The sequence below is a fragment of the Prinia subflava genome, chromosome 14 (assembly GCF_021018805.1).
Source record: "Prinia subflava isolate CZ2003 ecotype Zambia chromosome 14, Cam_Psub_1.2, whole genome shotgun sequence".
Taxonomy (NCBI): domain Eukaryota; kingdom Metazoa; phylum Chordata; class Aves; order Passeriformes; family Cisticolidae; genus Prinia; species Prinia subflava.
Window position 1 is genome coordinate 13606400 of NC_086260.1, and position 22393 is coordinate 13628792.

General features: G+C 47.7%; 1 protein-coding gene across 4 annotated transcripts; it reads right to left on the bottom strand.

Moving 5' to 3' along the window:
• Positions 1–430: 430 nt before the first annotated feature.
• CNBP (CCHC-type zinc finger nucleic acid binding protein) lies at positions 431–10018 on the bottom strand. Of its 4 annotated transcripts, none has more exons than XM_063411415.1 (5): positions 9864–10018; positions 3136–3255; positions 2780–2875; positions 2405–2606; positions 431–1492 (listed from the first exon to the last, which is right to left on the bottom strand). In XM_063411415.1, the coding sequence occupies exons 2-5, from the start codon at positions 3236–3238 to the stop codon at positions 1375–1377; spliced, it is 519 nt and encodes a 172-aa protein (XP_063267485.1). In that variant the 5' UTR covers positions 3239–3255; positions 9864–10018; the 3' UTR covers positions 431–1374. The 4 variants fall into 4 exon arrangements, with proteins under 4 accessions (XP_063267485.1, XP_063267486.1, XP_063267487.1 ...); XM_063411416.1 differs by having other exon boundaries at positions 2780–2872; positions 9864–10017; XM_063411417.1 differs by having other exon boundaries at positions 2405–2603; positions 9864–10017.
• Positions 10019–22393: the final 12375 nt, after the last annotated feature.

Genomic DNA, 22393 nt, shown 5'->3' on the forward strand with positions numbered 1-22393 from the left:
CAGCTTTTAAATTTTGTTTTCTTTGTATTAAAATATAAATTGTTAAACACCACTTTGTAGTTGTCATTTAAGTCCCAAAGACTCCCAGGGAGACTTTATTCAGCGAGTGGATGTGAAGATCCACTGTCAGCTTTTCTCAGCTGGGCAGTGACCCCCGCTGAACCAACACAGCACAACCACCACGGACAGGGCAAGTGCAGAGCTTTAAGTTCTTAGAGTCACTGTGAAAGCTCAAACACTGCTGGACAGAACTGACCTACTCAGAGTTTGGAACCCCCTGCACCTCCAGCACCCTCCTCCTTTCATGGTTTTTCCATTAAATGCCTGAACTACACCAGCACAGACGCAGTCAGGCCCACGCAGACCCCACTCCCATGAACGTGTGCAGACAGGACCTAAACATGAGACAGCACAAAAGAACAGGCCAAGCTGAACCTCCACATACCCCTTTTAATATGTTGTTTTGCACTGTGTACAGGAAAACCAAAAATAAACAAAAGGAACTTTAGCCAAACTCCCCTTCCTCCTCCAGCTTTATTGATAGTTTAAAATTACATTTTCTATGTTCTAGGACTTCAATTGCTCTTACCATCTTACTTTAAAAACCGATTACAAGCAAATGAAACTCAGTTGTCTAAGTGATATAGTATACAAAAATAACATCTTGATTTCTGTGAAAATGCATTTATTTGCAACTCCTGAATAGCTCCAAATTGTTTATGCTATGAGCACTGATGTCTGGGTTTCAGATTGACTTTGAGATATTTATTCAAAAGCTTCCCATTGCGTTCTGTAGCTCCAACATTAACATTCACTGACTGAATTACTGTTACTTTTAGATTTCAGATTTCTCTCTCTCTCTCACGGCCATTAACAGGCATGTGCATCTTGTTTGTTTACTCCCACTCAGCTATATGCTCTAGGTAGGGCCTGATGCAGATATCACTTGGTGTTAACAGCTACTGAGGTCAGACAATCCAAGGCCATTGTAATAAAATAAAAGTTATGAGGAAGTTCAGACACTTCCAGAATTTCTTTCCTCCTGCATAGGATCACTTCCCTGTAACCCAGAGAGGGTTTTTTGCTGGTCTGACTCAACTCTTCCCACTCATCAATCCCTATTCACCAGTGGCACGGAAAGGGGGTTCTTTAACAAAGCATTATACATAACACCTCTACCAAACTAAACATAAACATTTTTGTAGTTAAATGCAGAAAGTTGATTTTTCCACCCCTTTCCTCCTTTTACACGGCAAGTAAAGCTCACTGGCCTGGGAGTAGCCTCTATCTGCCAACCTTTGGCCAGTGAAGAGGATTCAGAGAAAAATAATACAACCATCAATCAGAAAAAGGAGGGGCGACAAAGGAAAATAATTAGGCTGTAGCTTCAATTGTGCATTCCCGTGCAAGGTGCCCTGACTCGCCGCAGCGGTAGCAGTTGACTTCGCTGGTCTTGCTGCAGTTGATGGCTACATGGCCAGTTTCACCACACCTGCAAAGGCAAAGCAGGAGTCAGAACAGCCACAACACACAGGAGCAATCCTACTCTGCCCTGGACATTGTCTGCTTCAGCTGCAGTTCTGCATTCAAGGCTTCTGTTCCAGAAGGGTCTGACATGAAGCAAGTTTGTCTTCAGCAGAGCCATGAACTGTTCCCAAATGATCAACTCACACTAATCACTGCATGTGCCACAACCACAGTACATCAGCTTTGTGTGTTTGCAGGCTTCTTCCCAGCTGTGTCCTGGGTTTTGCCTCTTCCCAATGCTTATGCTTACAGTTTAGCCTTGTTTTGAGAATAATTAGTTCAAACTCAAATACACCATGTTCCCTCTGCTTCCTCCACAGAAGGGAATGTTGGTGGGGGTGAAGAATACTGCTCTCAGAGTGCTGTTTCTGGTATATGCCTGCATTCAAAAACCAGACAGCACTCTGAAGATGGCATTTCAAACCAATTTAACACCCACTTCTAGTCACTGTTCCCATAACCAGAGCATCCTCAGTGTGTTCCTGCAGGGGCTGGCTGTGCCAGTCAGCTGGGAGTACAGCTGGGTGTGTCAGCTCTGGCAGAAGACATGGGGTACCCTGTGGTATCCCCTGAAAAACAGTTTATTCCCCTTGCCGGGGTTTAGGAGTCCAAGATTGTGATAGTACCCAGCTCTGTTTCACAGCCCTGTACCTCCTGCTGCCTACAGGCACAAGCCTACAGCTCAAATGACTGAACACCTGGGTGTGGTGGCATTGGGTGGCCATCTAGAGACACACCATGGAACCTGTACTCCACCTACTAAGTGTTTAACCCTTAGTTTTGAACAACAGTGGGTAACTGTTCCAACAAAGTGTATTTCCTAACCAAAACCAGACACAGAACACATGCAGCACATCAGGTGCAGCTGCCTCCTTACCTATAGCATTTCACTTTGGTGCAGTCTTTTTGAATGTGCCCGAACTCTCCACAAGAATAGCACTTCTGCTCGTCTGCGTGGTCGCAGTCGCGGGCCAGGTGGCCGGGCTTGCCACAGTTGTAGCAGCACTGCTCCCTCTCCCTCTTGGGCTCCTTGCAGTCCTTCGCAATGTGGCCACCTCTACCGCAGTTATAGCAGGCTTCCACAATAAGAAAAACACACCAAACAAGACTATAAAACCTTGGTAGCGTGAGGGGCAGCGTGCTGCGGGCAGGGCACATGCACAGATTGCTCCCAGGGAATCCCACACCCTTGTGTTCAGCCACAGAGCTGTGCCCGTGGCACTGAGCAGGTGGAATATTTAGTGATACTTACCATCCTCCTGAAGGTCACAGTCCTTGGCAAGGTGGCCAGACTCACCACAGCGGTAACAGATATCCGGCAGAGACGAAGACATGAACTGGAAGCCTGCTTGAAACGGGTAGAAGAGAAAAAAACAGGCATAAGTTTGAAGTTCAGAATACTTTTAAGAATCAATCACAAAATGAACTGACAAGCTATCTCCCCTCTCAGAACCCCTGACTAAACTCTTAGCTAGAGGTAAACTTCCCTGGTTCTTATTACTGAATTGAGTCTCAGCCTGTTCACTCAGGTCTCCCTGTTTTCCTCACTACACACAGCAGCAGCTGGAGCCCTGCCCCAAACACCCAGAGAAGCACAGCAGCACTCACCTCTGCCACGGCTCCTCATGCCACGGCCACGGCCTATCCCAGTGGGGCACTCCCGGGCCCAGTGGCCAGTGCGGCCACACTTGAAGCACTCGTTGCTGCTCATGGCTGCAGATCACCTGTCTGAACAACAAAGACATTTCTGAGCACTTCTGCTCCCCCAACCAAAGGCTACATTAAAATGGGAGATTTAGAGGTTTCCCAGCCCCTCAGCGAAGGCAATGCAAACCATACAGGACTTCCAGCTCAGTCAGGACTTTCTTGCACAGTATCTGATCATGAGTACTCAAACCACTGCGGAGGATAAAGGTTTGCCTCCCCTTTGCTTTGAGTAAGACAGCTTTGAACACAGTGTGCTATGTAACTTTTCCTGTACTTCTTTTGTAGCCACCCTTTACCTCAGGAACTTACAAAATGTTCACGGAAAGGGAAAAAGAGAAGGAAATCCCTTTAACTATTGTAGTAGCAGCCTTAATGTCATTATCCCTTTTAGTAAAGCACCTTCTTCCTTATTGCTGAGAGTTAAACTCAAAAGCCAGTTACTTAATCCCTACAAGTAGTATCCTCCTGGTAGCTGTTACATTTTCTCTTGAAGGACCTGCCTGGCAGTTACTACCTCTATTGACTGGAAGCTAAGTGTAAGAACAGGCAGTATTAAATCTAAAGCATCCAAAAGCCCTTCAGCTTAACATTTGAAGATTTTAGGTCTTTTATGACCTAAAAATAGCAGTTTAATGCTGAAAAGCCAAACTACAACTTGTAATTAACTTATAGCTCAGGATGCATATTCCAACCCAGGTACACATGAAAGAAAGTGTTTGGAGCTGGTTAAGACAGCAGCCACTTGCCAACTGGGAAAAGCATCCTCAGAACGCTCTGGAAGCATCAGACAGGCAGTTCTGACAGCAAGATCCCTGCTTTGCCCACAGGAATGGAGGTCAGCACTGCACGAGCAGAGCCAGCCTGCACAGCCCATGGTGGATGGGGCAGGTTCCTCACAGTGCTCACCTCCCCTGAGCTGCAGGACACTCACACAGCACTTCCAGAGCCAGAAGGAAAAGAACAAGGAAGTTACACATTTAAACTGAGTCTTTTTGAAAGTGTGCTTCAACACACCTTTAAGTGCACTGATCTAGAAATATGCGTGTCAAGCTTTGTTTTGATGACAGCCCAATTAACTGTTCTTTACTCAGCAGAAGGAGTCATTATCTGGCATGTTTGGCAGTTTACCTGATCCTCCCCTTGAAAGTACTCCCCCTGTAACCCTGCAGTTTATTCATGTTACAGATGGATTCCCCTCTTCCCAGACTTCCAGCATCCCGGACTACAGGAACATCCCAAAAGTTGAGCCTTGAAGAAAGCCACTCCAGGAGCAGCAGAACAACACATGACCTCCAGAAGGAACCAGAATTAGCATCCTGACATTTAGCTCTTAGAGTGTGCATCTAAACATGAATTGTTATTTAGCTATTTCCAAAGTACCTCAACGTTTCACAAATTTACTGTGGTTTTTTTATCCACTCCTCCCTTGAACAGTTCTCTCTGATGGCCTTCTACACAAAAGATGTTATTCCAACCACAGTAAATGGCTGAGAATTTAAAATACAAGAGTTACACACTCTAGCATGTCATTTCTCAATCCCATATCTAACTTCCAACTGGACCAGATGATGGTTTTTGCCCACAAAATGAAGTTGTGGAGTGAAAAGCTGCAAGAAGACCTTAGACACACCTAAACAAAGTTAAAACAACTGGTTGTTGGAGCCCTTAAAGAGACCCACTTGATTTCACACATAACTCAGTGTTCTCTGCCTCATTTCAGCACTGAAGATTTCCAGCGTGTTCTGAGGACAGCCGGGGCTGCTCTGCTGGCAGCAGCTGGCACTCACTGTGCCATTGTTTGTGCCTGTTTTCATAGCAACCGTGTTGACACTGCAGAACAGGAAAAACACAGCCACAGCCAACTGCAGGAGCTGGGCTCAGCCACCAGACTGCATGCTGCTTTGCATTTGCAAGAGAGCCAAGATGGGGTCTCTGAATTTTAAATATATATATATATTCTTCATTTCATCTCATTTAAACAGTCCTCATATTAAAGCATTATCAAATGGCAACATAAAAATCTAATTGAAAGAGGAAAGCAGTAGGCACCAGCTGTAAGAGAACTGCAGAACATCTGAAGAGACTTCACTCCCAGCCACGAGCCGGAGGCTCCAGCAGGAGGTGACAGGACCCAGTCCTGCTGGCAGTGCCCCACAGCACTCCAGCAGGAGGTGACAGGACCCAGTCCTGCTGGCAGTGCCCCACAGGACTCCAGCAGGAGGTGACAGGACTGAGTCCTGCTGGCAGTGCCCCACAGCACTCCAGCAGGAGGTGACAGGACCCAGTCCTGCTGGCAGTGCCCCACAGCACTCCAGCAGGAGGTGACAGGACTGAGTCCTGCTGGCAGTGCCCCACAGCACTCCAGCAGGAGGTGACAGGACCCAGTCCTGCTGGCAGTGCCCCACAGCACTCCAGCAGGAGGTGACAGGACTGAGTCCTGCTGGCAGTGCCCCACAGCACTCCAGCAGGAGGTGACAGGACTGAGTCCTGCTGGCAGTGCCCCACAGCACTCCAGCAGGAGGTGACAGGACCCAGTCCTGCTGGCAGTGCCCCACAGGACTCCAGCAGGAGGTGACAGGACCCAGTCCTGCTGGCAGTGCCCCACAGGAAGCAGCGACAGAAGCAGTCAGGGTGAAAGACAAATGTCTGACAGGTGAGGCAGACCTGCTCCAGACACACAGTGGGGGAGCTTTTATACCCAGATTAATGCAACCTACAGCTAGTCTGTCCTTCTGCCAGTTCGGGTCAGGAGCTGCACGAGGGAAAAAAACTCACTCTTCATTGCCCCAAAGGAATGTCAAAAGAGAAGTTTTACATCTGATTCAGAGTTTTTTTCCTTTTTTATTACCCCTTCAAAAGGAAAACCTCAAGTTTCTCTTCATCTGCTATACAGAAAATCGGTAGACATTACACAAACTGAAGCAGAAATCTGAAGTCCAACACCAGTCTGTGTGCAGGAATCCTTCAAGACTGAGATTCATTTAAAAACCTCTATCTTCAGAGGCCCCTTTTCCCCCTGAGCTCAAGAGCAGAGGAAGGTTACAGCTGCCATACAAATGTGGTTACAAAGCTGCTTCATCCTCAGATACCTTAAACACATCCAAACAGTTTGCCTGAAGTTTCTCTTCACCAGTACTTCCACGTTAAACTTCTGCATCCTTCCTGTAAAGGATCTGGAATTGCAAATGGGTTCACCAGGGACAGAGGTGGCTGCAGCTGACACTGGTTTTACTTGCCTGCATCCCAACAAGCCCAACACAGGACAGAATTCCTCTGAATTCTAAGGATTCAGTTTTCAGAGAGAGCCAACAGCCACCTTCAAGAAGCAACATCCAGAAAAGGCTGGTTCAGAAGACAAGTCCTTAAATGGAGAGCCTCCAAGCACTCTGGACACCATTTCAGTTTTCAGTTACTTCCAACACAAAAAAATGAGCTCAGTAAAAACCACCCAAGTTCAAACACTTCTCTGTTAGTCAATACCCCTCCATTTTGTCATCACAGGCAAGCTCCCAGCAGTCTCTTTTATCTCTCAAGGCCACCTTAAGTAAGCCCTCTGCAAGAAAGCTACTTAAGTCTTCTTGGAAAGTTTTCAGTCACAGCTATCACTGTTTTCCGCAGCTCAGATGTGTTACACAAAGCAGCCTGTCCTGTCTGTCCATGTGTCATCGTCCCCTCCCTTCTTACATACCAGAACCAGATTTTTACCTCACCAGGGCAGGAAAAGTAGTAATGGAAAACAAATCAACTCCGGCCTCATCTAGCATTTCTGAGACAGGTCAAATTCTGCAAAATACAGCAAGACACTGCCTCCAGGATCAGCCCCCAAAACTTGTCCAGAAACTCAAGTCTAGTTGTGCTTTCTCACCTCAAACCTTACCTTTCTAGAAAAGGGAGGAGGCAGTCATTGACCTGAACTCCTCCCAAAGAACTCTGTAACTGCAGCTGGAAGCTGCAACAGCATTAAGAATGAATTTTAGACCTTGTTCTATGTGATGGCCTAACATCAGTCCCTAAACAGCAGGGACTGATGACAAAGATCCCTGTGCCACCCCAGCACTTCCCTAGGTCACATCTGAAGTTTCTGAGTGAAACCTGAGCACCTAACTTTGAAGTAGGAGTTGCCTGGTGATTCTCCTAGTTGCAGGAGACAACTCTAACACAAGACATTTCATGTCCCATACTCTGAAGAGGACGACTGTGTCTTTCAGGTAAATCGCTTTGCAATTAAAATATATTCAAGACTTTTAGAAAAGGAGAGGTGCTGTTAATCACCAACCTTCATGCACAAGATACAGCAATATTCAACTCTGTTTTAGTAGACCTTCTAGACCTAATGATGTAAAAAACTGCCACAAAGCTCCTCTGTAACACTGCTCATTTTATATGGCTTTTAGCATAGATACCCTCCAAAGAAAAAGTTGTTCTAACAAACTAAAATACAATTAACTTGGGCTCCTCATAGTAAAAAGGAAGCTGCACTTCACCTCTGAGATTACTCAGGATTCTTCTGGATACCAGCAGCTCCTTAGGATCCAAGAGAACAGGAGCAACTCTCTTCACTCTACTTCAGTGCTTCTTTTGACCTACAAACAGCACTTGCAGCCGGCACCAGCAGGACTTCACTCCTTCAGCCAAAGGACAGAGCAGATAAAAGCCCCTGCTGGAGCCAGCACAGGCACAGCTCTATCAGAGGCACGCGTTGGGAAATCAGCAGCACCTTCCCACAGCACCACACCTGAATTGGACAAGGCAGAGCTGGGCATGATGAAACCCAGCGTGACAGGAAGCACAGCTCTGCCGTCCTCTGAAGCACTGAGCAGGCAGAAAAGCCTGCTAATCATCATCTAGCATGTCGTTTCAAAAGAGAAGGCAAGGCATTAGTCATTTTACAAGAAATACCATCTGTGAGGAGTTTATATTTCCCAAGCCACACGTAAGAATTCTTGAACAGGACACAAGAGTGTCACCAAAGGCACTCAGTATTTAGCAGGTGATTTCCCCACTGTAACCTAAAAGCTACTGCAGAGTTTGTGATGCTCCTGTCTCCCTCTTCTGTTCTCATTAGCACGAGATATAAAATTAAGTATTCTGACCAGCACGTAACAACACCTCAGTTCGGAAATAAACTGGTTTTAAAATTCGAGGAGACCTGCCGAAATGAGAAGCCAATCCCTATGCTTCATTAGGGCCCCTCAATACATTTCACAGCCAGGCTGACCCCGGATTGCTGAACATTAACTAAGACTCAGGAGGGGACAGAAACCAGGACAAAAGGACATCATGACTCCACTTAGGGAAGTAACTCTTGGATATCTCTGTTGACACAAACAAGAAAGAGAACAAAAGTTCATCAAGGAGTGACTCAGTAGCACTTTCTGCCTATCCATACTACTTAATATGGAAAGGTATAAACCCTATTGAAAACATATGCACATTTTACCATCTTCCCCTTTAATTTTTATGTCTATGTGTACAAGATTTTAAGCTTAAACACCACGAGCAACATGTGAGGCTTTAAACATAATATTCAGCCCAGACATGAACAAAGTCAGTTTAAATGGCAGGTTAAACCTGTAACTCTCAGGACTGTTGCACATCCCTAATGAACTTATTTAACCTCTTCACTTTGAGGGCGGATGCAGGATTGCTTCTCTAGGCACGTCTGCACTGAAGAAGGAAACACGGACTAGGCAATGGGATCACACTGAGTGCACACAGGAAATCAGAACTCACTATTAGCTTTAATAAACCGTTGTGACAATGCTGGCTCCTAAATGACTAACAGCGGTTACTTGAGAACTACGCCCGACAGGAACTCAAATAAAAGGCCGCCCCACAGCCCGGGATCTGCAGATGGCACAGGCTGTTTTTCCTATCCATTTATAGGTCACAGTTGGATTTAGAGCAGGCCACCATCCGTGCCTGTGGTCAGGGCAAACAGTTGCGACACCTCGACCCCCTCGTGTCCGGCAGCGCCTCACACGTGGGGAACCACGTGGTGTGCGGGCCGCGGCCCCGCCGACGGGACTCAAAATTAAATTTAAAAAAAAAATCCTAAACATTTTAATGAAGAAAGGATTAAATTTCAGTCCGTTCTCCGCAGTCCCCAAACTCACAGGACGTTCTTTACCCCAAACTCGCTGGCTCACGGGCGGGCCGGGCTCCCGCTCCCCACGCCCAGGCGGCCACGTGCAGCGCTGCCCCGGCCCCGCCGCCCACCACCCCCGGCCCGGAGACCGAGAGCGAGGCCCCTCCGGGCCGCGCCCGGGCCGAGCGGAGCGGCTCCCCCCTCGCCCAGCGCCCCGGCCTCCCTCCCCCGAGCGGCGCAGGCTCTCTGGGCGCTCCCTGAACCCAGACCTGACTCACCCGCCGCCGCCCGCCGCCCTCTCCAGGCCCGCGGCCCTCACGGTTCTAGCGGCCCTCACGGCTCTAGCGGCCTTCACGGCCTCCCCAGCGCGCCACAGGGCCCGGGAATGGCGCCGGCACCCGCCCGGCCGTACTTTCCCGCGCGCTAGGCCGGAGTGCGCCAGCGCCATCACCGTCCCGTGCAGTGCCCTCGCTGCCGCCTCGGGGCCACGCAGGACCCCCGGCTGCGCCCCTGCGGTTCCCTCGCGGCCTCCTGGCGGTACCTGCGGTCCGGTTCCCCGCAGCCGCGGCCCCCGCACTACTCAGCTCCGCTCGCTCGCTCGGCCCCGCCGGTCCCGCTGCCTGCGCCACACGCGGTGTGCACACGGCCCCACGGCTCACCCCGCCCCGCCGCTGTGCGCACGGCTCACCGGAGCCCGCCTCGGCCAATGGGCGCAGAGCGGCGCTGCGGCGCGGCCAATGGGAGCGGCGGACGGGGACACCCAACCGCGGCGGCCGGAGGGTGGGCGGGGCGCGCCTCCCGCGCGCTGGCCGGGGGCGGGCGGGGTGGCCATGGCGGCGCTGCGTTCGCGCTGTTTCGCCGTGACTCACCGCCCGCTTCTGCCCGCGCCGCGCACAGCGCAGCCGGGGCACAGCGCAGCCCTGGCAGCGGCGGCGCGCTACCGCACACACCCGGCCGGCTGGCGGAGCGTTGGAGCCCTTGCCTGCCTCAGTCCCTGCCTGTCGCTGTCCATCCCGGCCTGGCCTAGTCCGCTCCAGTCACTCCATGTTATACCGAGGAGCCGCGCTCCTCTGTCCCGCACAGATTCCCAGGCCGACCCGGGCAGCTCAAAGTCTCCGCGGGGAAACCCCGCACGCCCCAGCGAGACCTGCCCGGGACTCGCTGCCGCCCCGTCCCCCGGCAGCCTGAGACTCCCTCAACATCCGTCCCGCTCCCCGCGCCGCCCTGCCCGGACACCGCCAGGCGCCGATGCCGCGCTCGGCACAGCCCGCGGTGCGGGTCAGGGCTGGAACGGCCCTGGGGGCCGGGATGGGGCCGCAGCCCGCCCTCAGCCGGCCCTCAGGCGCCGCCGCCATCTTGGCAGGGCGCGGGCGCCGCCGCGGCGCAGGAAATGGAGGACGCGGGGCCGTGAGGGCTGCGGGGCTCCCTCAGCGCTGAGGGCTCCGCGCAACAACCGCGCGGGCCTTCCAGCCCGGACACTGGAGGGGGAAAAAAGTTTTTCGAGTTGCTGAACAGAATTTGTTCTCAGCCTTTGTGCGTAGGCGAAGCTCAGAAGTAATGTTACCGCTTAGTTCAGCGTTCTGAGGATGTTTTACATCAATCCTTTTGCCTAGGAACTTTGTAAACGAATTAGTGGCCAGTTATTGCCCCAAACAGCACTCCTGTGTAGATAGTGCAGCAAGTACAACGCCCCAGCGTTACCCATAATTAGTTGTCATCCCTTTGTTTAAATCTTTCCCTTCCTGCTCATCAGGTACAAGAAACCCCCACTGAGCCCCCGGGCTCAGGAATGAAATGTATGACACGCAGATCGTGGAGACACTTAGGATTGACCTTTCCTCAAGCTGTAAATCTAATATTATAGCACTGTTAAGTTTCTTTAATTAGACTATGAGTAACAACGTGTGTCTTTTCCTCCCTGTTAAGTGCAGCTCATTTAAGATGGACTTGGGTTTATTTGTGTTTGCGTGTCTGTGTGGTGTGGTTTATAACACGCTGTGTTTTCTACAGAACTAAACCCATCCCGAGTTGTGAAAAGGGGATGAGTCTCTCAGTAAAACATCAGTGTGGCCAATGGGCTTTGAACTCGTAATAACATTTTCCTCAGTAATAGTATTTCTTCCCCTTACTTACTTTTTAAATCTCTACTGTCACAGTCCTAGTTCATCATAATTTTCATGGCCTTTGGTTGCCTTGGATACATTACAATCCTGTTCACAAGTAGTCCCACTTTTAGTTTCAATCAATTACTGCTGTTTTCAGGTGATACAGGGAAGAAAAATAGCGTGTGGAGCTAAGAAAGTGCTCAGAGCTTATAAATCATCTTTTTTTTTTTTCACTGCATGAAAAAAACCAACAGATCAATGTCACTCACAAAGGCTGCAGAAATAAAATCATATATCATCATTTTTTTCATCAAATCTTTGCTTTTCTGAATAAAACCTGGCTTTTCTCTGAGTCTTTGTAATAGGACTCAGGAATTTCAGACTGACAAACCTCTTGTAATAAAACTTTCCGAACTTCTTCTTGTGTTTTGTTGGTTGTACTTCTAGAACTGTCCATGAGCCCAGGAAACTCCAAGCTTAATCTTGGTGGCACCTGTTGACTTAATGTCATGAAAAGGTTTTTGTGACTGATACAGCTGATAAATTGCCCTGAGCAAATCAGAACTCTTTATCAAAAAGAACTTGAAATCATCCCCTGGACTCTCCCTTGGCTGAAGTGGAACCAGGGTGCAACAGTGAGTGAAAATGCTTTACTCAAGAAGTGTTACTGCTGGTGACACATCAATTAATCACCCTGAGTGTAGAGCCTCACATTCAGCTCCAGTGTTCTTATAATACAGGATATTTTTAGCTATGTTTCATTAAAATGGAGGAAATTCTCCCCCAGCAGATAGTAAGAGTTTTTCAACAGCATTTAGTGTGTGGACTTGACTCAAGAATTAATTTGATACATTTGTTTATGTATCTTCATTAACATTGTAATTCTTATTTTGCAAGTTTCTCTTTGATGTTAAGGCAAAGGATAGTCTTGCGGTTAGAGAAGTGAGGATCATGACATCTACTCCTGGCTCAGTACTTCCTAGAGAAAACAGACAGAAAACAAGGTGGAAGTAGAAAGGCTTTGCATTTCTTGCACACAAGGAAAATGCAATTTTATGTCAGGCCCAGTGTCTGCCCCAAAAATGCCAAGGCTCAAGAGCCATTTGGGAATAGCTGTGCTCAGAGGCGCTCCAGTGCCTTCCCTGCTCAAGGTAACCTATTGGTTCAGCAATCTGTCTTTCCTAACACAGTTCTTAGAAGGGTTGGACGAAGAGCCAAATCATTTCAAGACCAAATAAAACAACAAATCCCATTTTGCAACCCATGTTGCTGCATTGTTTTTCTTGGAGTGGTTGGAGCTGTGGGTAGAGGAGTGTTCCGGTTGCTTGCTGATTGTCATTCTTTCTCTTGAGAGTGTGTCTCTGCTAAATTAGCTATATACAATCTTCTAGAGCAAAATGAGTCTGGTTGAGGAGAAGCAATCATACTGATTCCAGATGCTTAGTCCATTTTGATTTGTTATAATTCAGTGATGAGTTTTCCAATAATTACTTATTTAGTCTATATAATAATAGGAGAGTGATGAGTTAGCTCATGATTGTTGCAGATATCCACATTTAGAATCGGGCAAAAAGAACTTCCTTTGCTAACTGAGAACTGCAGCCACACAATCATCCCTCTATTTCTCTAAAGAGATTGAAATTCAGGAAGCCCTGTAGAATAAAGAGCCACAACTTACATGGTGCAAGGGGGGCCTTCAGGACGCAGTGCCTGGAGCAGCAGGTTGGTGTCCCGTGAGAAGGGGAAGGTAAAAGTGCACATAAAGTCACCATGGGGCCACATCAACATAACCAACGTGGCACAGCTGAGGCGTGCTGAGAAGGAGTCTCAGTAAAATATCCTCTAAAGCATAACCTGTGACATGGCAGGAACACGCAAACCTCCTTGTGCTGTTATTTTTAAAACAACCTATGGAATAACCTGGAATAAAATAATTTTTTGCACTGTGTCCACCTTGCAGGTGTCATTTCCTTTGGTCACAGGGGCAGTTCAGCACTGAGCCCAATGCCATGGCTGTTAAGCTGGCTGCAGTGTTAAAAATCCCAGCAGCATTTGATGGTGTGCGTGGCACTGCAAAGACCTCTGCTGCAGGATGGCTCTGACACCCCACACACCCCAAATATTGTAGGATAACCTCCAAAACCTCTTTCACTATCCCGTGAAAACAGCAGAGATGTTTATGTGCGCAGTGTTGATGGAATTCTGGTGTCCCTCTAAAATGGGAGATTCACTAAATGTGCAGATTTGCCCATAAATGGGCAGATCTGCTGCTTCTGTTTCTGAGCAGTGCCCTGGGGTTCCGCAGGACAATGTGGAGCTCGGGCCAGGAGGTGCCTGGATTGTCCCCGGGTCAGGAGATGCCTGGATTGTCCCCGGAGTGCAGCGGCTCCTGTCTGTTATCAGCTCCCTGTCTGTTATCAGCTCCCTGTCTGTTATCAGCTCTCCGGCCTCAGGCATCTGCCGCAGTCAGTCTGCAGCCCGGGCTCCTCCCTCCCTTCAAATGCTTTCACACTGCTCCCTGCCACTTACTCGAGTGATTCCAGAACTTGAGTTTTACTGGTGAGGAATCAGTGACCAAAAATCTCTATGCAGTGTGTATTGCAAACACAATAAAAATATCACTTATTAATGTAACATGATTGGACTCGATGAGCCCAGGCATTCCAGGATGTTGATGCCACCAGTGGAATATTTGTGCCATTCTGTCTATTCTGACAGAGTATCTCCTGAGCTGGGACTCCAGGGGAGGGTCAGATCCCACAGCTAATCCTTCTCTTTGCTGGACAGTCCCACTGGGCTGGGTCAAATGGATTTTGGAGCCTCCACTCGAGATTCACAGCCAGCCCATGTTGTATCAGTGAACATTTGACATTGAGCAACTGTCCCTGGACACCAAAAACTTTATCTTGTTGAGGGGCCATCCCCTCATGACTGTTCCAGTTAACTCTGGGAAGGAAAGAGATTCCTAGGAAAAAAATTAGTATGTCAAGAGGGCAGTGGCAGAGCAGACACATCCTGGTGCTGGAACAGCATTACAAAGTTTTCCAGAGCTGGAAGCAGAGAAGTGGACTGGTCTAGGCTGAGCTGACTGAAGAGAGTTCAGTGCAAAGCTGCCTTGTCCTCTCACACTGCCACGGCTCCCAGCAGCAGGTTCCTCACCTAGTTTGGATGCAGCAATCCTCAGCCTGGATCCAACACTGAAATGAGCTCTTTATCTGGACTTGACCAGGCTCCAAGTGATTTCAGTAAGAGGAGGCTGAGTCAGGACTTGGCTATAGGTGGATGGGAGCCTTTGCAGTGTTTATTTATTAAATATCTCCCATCTGGTGTCCTGCTTGCAGCCTGCCAAAAGCAAAAGGGATTAAAACCTTGCCCCCCCGACATCTCATTACTGAAGTAATGAGTAGAACTTTTTTTCTCCTCTACATTATTCCTGGAATAAGCTGTCAAGCAAGCAGTTGAGTTGTTGCACCTTACCACAACCTTTGCCAAGAAAGATTTTGCAGCATGATAATTTAATGGAAAATATTATAGCCACATTCCTTTCAGACATAAATTCTCTGCACAAAGATAGATATCTAATGGGAAAAAATCTGTGTTAATATTACAGTGATTTATCTGCTTTATTGTTTTTTCCAGTGAGGTGTTTGACCCAAAATAGCACAGAGGATATAGGAGGGTGAGCTAAAGTGAGGTTATCCCACCTCAGACTGAAATGTGGATACAAACCTGACAGCATCATTTCAGCTGCATTAAATAATACATAGAAGTACAAAAATAAGGATGAGAAATACTCTTTAAAAAGAGATGTTCATCTAAAGCTGTGCAAAGCCATGTTAGGGAAATGCCTGTCAGGAAGGAGCAGTGGGAATAACTCACAGGAGAGGAGAAATTATCTAAGAAATGTAAGCATTGCCAACAACAAAAAGATAACTGAATTCCATGGTAATATCCACCAAGCAACAAACGAAAGCGATTGGGCTCTACCAACAGAGATGACAAACAGTTCTGTAGTTCCTAGAATATTTGTAAATGCTAAAAATAGGCATGGCTCACTGGAATTGCATGAGAAACTACAAACTGAGGATGAGTAAAAGGTCATTAAAAGGTGCTGGCTTAGAGGTAGAAAAGCATAGGAACGGGCATATCGCATCTCACAGTTGTGACAAAGGTGTGTGTGTGAGATAGACTGTTAATAGGGTTGCTTTAATTATGTAATATGCCCAAAGTTGGAGCAATAATGCAGCTGAGGAAGTTTTAAAGGTTAAAAAAATCCCCAGGTACTGTGGGGTTCCCCAGAAGTGCAAACATACTGTGTTTGGAATTGTAAATGTGAAAATTTACGGGAGAAAACTCCTAAAAGTTGCTCTCAGTTTGACTCTTTTCATGTCAACTCCATATAAATTAAATAGAAATGAAACAATTTTCTCTTCATATAATTTCTCAATTCTAAATTTACAATGTTAATTGTTGTTACAATGCAAAACAATTATAATATTTTTTACAATTTTCAATGCTAGTTGTTTGATTCAGCCAAAACCAAAAAAATCCTCAGCTCTTGGTAAGTGACAACATCCCAAACACATGAAGCAGCTTTTTGTCCTCAGTGCACACAGCTGGGTCCTGCTCTTCTTCTCTTGAGATGTTCTAGAGTTGTTTTAAGGATTTCAGTCCAATAAATAGAAATGGACATTGCAAAACCATCCTGAGGTCTTGGGGTATCGCTGGTTTAAGCAAGACTTTTACTTAGGAAGGAACTATCTTCATTTCCTAGGCTTCTCCTCATTAACATGTGTAAAGTTTAACTCAGTGAACAGCTACCAAAGTTTTAGAAAAGGATTTATTCATGAGCACATATGGCCTGCTATATAAATTCATAGCTCATAATTCATAAGAAGTGTGATCTTCTCTGTATAAATAAATAATTTTCTTCTGTTTTCCAGCTTTTTGAATTGATTACTTATAAAATCTTGTGGTGCATTCTTAGGGAATCTAGGAATAGCTCTCTCTGGCACATACACTTAAAACTTTCACATAAACTCTGATTTGAGTGCAGAAGGAGCTTCCATTCAACCTTTTCAGGATACATTTGCCAATGCTCTGCTGTCATGACAGGTAAAAGAATTATGAAGGAAAGGCCTCATAAAAACAGGCCTGCTCTGCTAAATTGCCAAAGTTAGCCCGTCACTTCTTTTAAGTAATTTGCAAGTTTCCATGCAAAACCAATCTTGGTATGAAAACTTAATACTGGTATCTAGCAAAAGATAGAAAAAGGGACGCTGTGTGTGAAATAAGGAGAAAAATCAGCTGTCCCTGAAAACTGAAGAATAAATAGAATGATTTGATTTTGTTCTTTACAGAAGGAAGATGTTATTTTTCAGAAATTATCACTTATTTTTGTCTTCAGTGTGTACCAGGATAAAGCACATTATCTGCTCTGGCCGTGGTTATTTTCCTGGAAGCAGCTCTCAGTGAGCTTCAACCTGGGAAAAGCATAGAAGCAATAACAAGTGGAAAGTACCTCAAGAATGTATTTTCGTATTTGGAGTTGGGAATGACCTTGGGTGTTGGCTGCTCCCTCCATTGTTCCCAGGGTTCATGCCGTGAGTAACGTTGACACTGCAGCATTCAAAACAAACACATTCATTAGCCAACCTGATGAGCAGGTTTGTGGGCAGGGAACTCCACTGAGTAATGAAAACTCGGGTGTTGTGTTGGAAGCAGAGCCCTGAAGTGCAGGGAATGTGCTGTGGGGTGGTGGAACCCACTGGAGTGGCTGTGCTGGGGACACTGGGCCTGGTGGCAGCACGGTGCAGCTGAGGGGCTGTGCTCCCCAGAGTGGGTCTGGGCAGCTTTTCAAGCTGAAAAAAGAACTTAAATCAAACGCTCCTTGTTCCTCACCTGCTGGCCACGGGGATCTCTTCCCCTGTGCAGGTATAAAGGGAATGTCTGAGCACTTTCCATTAAATTTTCATTGAATGAAATGGAACCTCTTGCTACAAAGGCAGGAAAGGGGCTTCGGGCCAGTCCATTAGTGCTGGTGAATAAAATTGTTAATTCTTCCTCACACCTGAGCTCTGCTGCAACTGCAGAGTGTTGGTGCAGCTCGTGAATCCAAAACTCACCCAGAAAAAATGCAGTTATTAGAATACATTAGAACACAGATCAAAACTGGGACATGCTAGGGTTAAGTTTGTTTTTACAGCCTCAATTAGGAAACAGCCTTCAGTGAAATAGTTCAGTGCTGCTTTTTCCCCGCCTCCCTGGAGTCAATCAGGGTTGCTTGCTAATGGAACATTTACCTTGCTGGAAAAGCTGGGAGATGCACAAGGAGACTACAGCAAAGGGAAAGGATAATTTCATGGCCCAGAGAACCAAAGCTGGTCCAGGGTAACTGAATTCTGACCTGGTCTGTGTACAGATCTCAGGTGTGATGGCACACAGGTCACAGAACCTTTTCCCAGCCGGTGACAATGTGTATGTGTTTCATTTCCAGAGGCTCTGTGTGTGAGACAGGAGTCAGGAATGACCAGAACCGTCAGCAGATCCTAACCCTGAAGCACACGAGCCCTGGAGTTACCAGGAAAAAGTCACAGGAACTTCTTCTGAGCCAAGGGTCATCCTTGGGAATTGCTGAATGAGTTTTATTTGGTTGTGTCTCACCAGGTGAGACACACACATTCATCTTGAAAAAAAATTAAAATTTGGGAGAGTGCTGAGCAAGCCACCCTAGAGCCTTTCAGAGGAAAACATGGGTAAATAATCCACAGTAGTCAGTCTTTAGACTGCCTCTAAGTACAGGGAAGGCAGTGGGAGAGATGGGACCAAGGAAAACAGGGGAACTTCTGCCCTTCCAGTTTTAAAAAGTGGGACAGCACAGAGTAACCAACAAGGCTTTAGGGAATGTAACAAACTTCTCACACCAGCGTCTCCGTGCTGATCATTCCTTTGAAACAGAGGCTGCTCCAGAGCATTTCTGCCAGTACACATCCTAAAACCCCTTTAGATGTGTGTTCTGCAGCTACAGGAGAACAGCTTTCTATCTGCTTCCCCTGCCACGGAGAGATCCGAGTGTCCTGATGCTCCATTCTGAACTCCAGCCAGGGCTCTGACTCACTCCGGCCCAGGAGCTGGAGGGGAGCCCTGCCAAGCCCTGCGCACACCCAGCTCGCAGGTGAGGGCTCCAGCCCCCTGTCCTGGGCATGTCCCTCCTCCTCCTCCTCCTCCCAGCTCCCTGGAAGCTCCATCTCTGCACTCTGAGCTGGCAGCAGCAGCGACTTCAGCTGCCCTGGGGAGGTGCCACAGCTGAGATTCTCCTGGCTGAGCAGCAGAGATCAGTGTTCATTCCTCTGTACACCTCTAATTGTCCACTCTGCTCTGGGGATCTCACAGCCTGCAAAACTCCCAAGTTTTGCTTCATTCCCCTTCATTTTTAAAGAATAACTTGAGAGAAAAATGGCTCCCAAGAAATTATTGCAGAGTACTTGGAGACTGATCAGATGAATTGCAAGTCAGTGATGCTCTGTCTCTGTGTTGCAGTACAAGTGGAAACACAGACTCCTTGGCAATGCTAAACTTGTCAAAATCAAATCTAAAACTCCTGGTTTGTTTTTCTATTTGACATCTCTCTTTCTGGGTTTTACACAGAAACTCAGGGGGAAAATACTTGTGGAAAAGGGTGAGTGAAAACTGATAAAAGGTGTTAAGCACAGCCAGGGGAATCCCTCTGTACAAACCAGTCTTCCTCCTTTTAGTTCTCTGAGAACAAGACCACTGTCCATATATCATGCCCTTATTTTTGTGTTGTCTCTGAAAACAAGCAGTTTATTTCTAAAATAAAAGAGGATATTGAAATAAAGACTTTCCTTAGCCAGTCACTGGCTTCCTCATCTCAAATTTAAACAAACTAAAATCACATCCTGTTTGAGGAGTCACTTTAGAGAGTTCTCTTAAAATACAACCCAGCTTCTTTTCATTATTATATCCTAGAAAGCCACTGGTCTAATTTTGCACTTGGGAGTGTGATCAGAGGAGTAATTCTGTTTTGAATAATGTCCAGGCAGAGCCCTGTGGTACAAGATGTGACAGTGGTCAGGAGGAAATCCAGAAAGTGCAAGGGCCCTTTTCACCCTGTTTGTACCACAGAGAATGGGATGTGTGAATTCCAACAGATCCCATTTCAAGTTAATTCCGTATTTATACTCCTGGTGCTCATCTGTTCCACCAAGAAAAGATCATCTGAAAAATGTGATCCCTGTTAAAAGCAGCTAAAAGGCTCATTCAGCTCATCAAGTGAAGCAAGCAGAAAGCTCCTGGCAGGAGCAACAGCTGTATCCTGACCTTTCCCCATTCTCCTTTTCCCTCTCTGCACCCAGGACCAGGCTCAGGCATTCCTAGGAACTGTGTATTTGGAAAAAGAGAGCTATTTTTATTCACCGTGTGGTTTCTCAGCAGAGAGGTCTTCAGGAATATTTCCTTTCACGTCAATCCCTTTAAACATTTTACAGAGCAGAGTCTGTTCTGGGAAGTCAGTAAATTAGAATTCATGTTTTGAAGTTTTATCATGGCTGGGAATATAACGTGCAGAAGGCAGCCAGCAGGGCTGATGAATAAAGCAAATGCAGGCTGTGTAGTCCTGCTAAAGCTATTACCAGAGTATTTTACATTTTCTGTGCACCCAAATTAAACCCTTCACACAAGCAGAGTAATCCAAAACCATCTGGCACCAGAATTTGGGATTTCATAATGCTTTAATGCAAACCATGTGAGCACGATGTCCAGAATGTCTGTGTCAGTGTGTTGAATGAATAGAAGTGGAGAAGATGAACTCTGCAGTAGTTTTGTCCAGTTTTCATGTGTCCAGTCAGTGCCTGTCTTGCACCTCTGGGGTTGGGCAGGGATAATCTCTGCATTGTCACCTGGCCTTGCCTGACACTGGGCACTTCTCTGCTCCTGGACACAGAGGAAAAACCAGGAGCAGAGAGGAGGAGCCCAACTCTGAAGGCAGATGTACAACTCCAGAATAAAGCTAAACAGCCACCTGAGGTTTTTGCCATCTCGACACTGAATGGCAGGCAGGATTTGTTATATAATAGATCATCAAAGAGCTGTTTGGCCCTCAGGATGGACAAGATGCTCCAATGCTGCTAATGCTCTCCTGAAGTGCTTTTCCACCCTCCACTGCAGTTTACCAAGCAGTGGGAATAACTGTGACCAAGGGAACTGAGGATCACTTGGAGTTCAGGGTTCCTCTCCTCCCCTCAGGGCTCAGTCCGGCCAGGAGTCCCCAGGGGACCAGGCAGAGCCTGGTTCTGTGTGAGGAGCCCTGTGTTCCCAGAAACAGGGCAGGTCACAACAAACCAACTGCTGGCACATTCAGCAGCCCCCAGCTCTGCTTTCCCTGCCTGTGCCTCTCCACAGGGTGCTACAGGAGGCTTTGCCATCCACCTTTACCTTCCCAGGCTCCTCGAGGTCCCAGCCGGGGCATTCTTTATCCTCTTCCCTGTGTGGATTCTTTATTCTTCCCTATTCATTTCCTCTGAGGACACTGCCACAAGGCCCCTGCACTGCTCACGCTGGGCCCTGAGGACAGCACCACTGCTCAGCCATCCCTCCACTGAGAGCTCTCCTGGAAGGAGGTGGATCCTAAAGAGGGGCATCTCCAAGGAGAAGGAATTGGGAGATGCCAGATTCCATTTGCACTTGGGAATGTGCACGGTATGGAAATGGGTAAATCGTGGAATCCCAGACTGGTTTGGGTTGGGAGGGACCTCAGAGCCCCCCCAGTGCCACCCCTGCCATGGCAGGGACACCTCCCACTGTCCCAGGCTGCTCCCAGCCCTGTCCAGCCTGGCCTTGGGCACTGCCAGGGATGAAGGGGCAGCCACAGCTGCTCTGGGCACCCTGTGCCAGGGCCTGCCCACCCTGCCAGGGAACAATTCCTTCTTAACATCTGATTTAAACTCTCTATCAGTGGGAAGCCATTTCCCCTTGTCCATCCCTTGTAAACCATCTCTCTCCCTCTTTCCTGTAGCTCCCTTCAGGCACTGGAAGGCCACACTTTGGTCACCCCGAAGCCTCTCCAGGTGAACAATCCCAATTCTCTCAGCCTTTCCTCACAGGAGAGCTGCTCCAGCCCTCTGACCATCCTCTGTCCCTGAATGTGACAGACAACTCTGCCCTGGCAGGGTGGGGGACGAGAGAAGAGGACTCATCTGGCACCCAGCCTTTCTAGACAACATTTTAAATTAAAAAAACCCGGTAATAGTGCCAGTAAAATAATCACAGCAATTACATTTCTTTGGGATGGCAGCACTGAAGTCCTTATGGCAATGTGAAGCCAGGAGAGCTGGAGAGGGACTTGGGACAAGGGCTGGAGGGACAGGACACAGGGAATGGCTTCCACTGCCAGAGGGCAGGGCTGGATGGGATTTTGGGAGGGAATTGTTCCCTGGCAGGGTGGGCAGCCCTGGCACAGGGTGCCCAGAGCAGCTGTGGCTGCCCCTGCATCCCTGGCAGTGCCCAAGGCCAGGTTGGACAGGGCTGGAGCAGCCTGGGACAGTGGGTGGTGTCCCTGCCATGGCAGGGGTGGCACTGGGGGGGCTCTGAGGTCCCTCCCAACCCAAACTGGTCTGGGATTCTGTGATTCTACACCAGCAATCAGTACATTATCAATTACACAGTGACTTTACCAGCAATATTTACTGGTAATTTCGTAGCTACTTTATCCCAAAATTATTATAAATGCAGCTTGCCAAATGAACGACTTCGAGTAAATTCTCTCTTTATAAAGCCCTCTTTCTAGATGTCGGAACACAGAAATGCCAGCCGGGTTCCTGCTGCCGGGGATGGCTGGGGACAGACGAATGGCTCAGTTTTGGATGCCCGAGTCCGCCACGAGAGGGAGGACGTGCCCTGTGCCAGCTCAGGCGCTCCTTCACACCGAGCTGCTATTTTAAACCAGCGC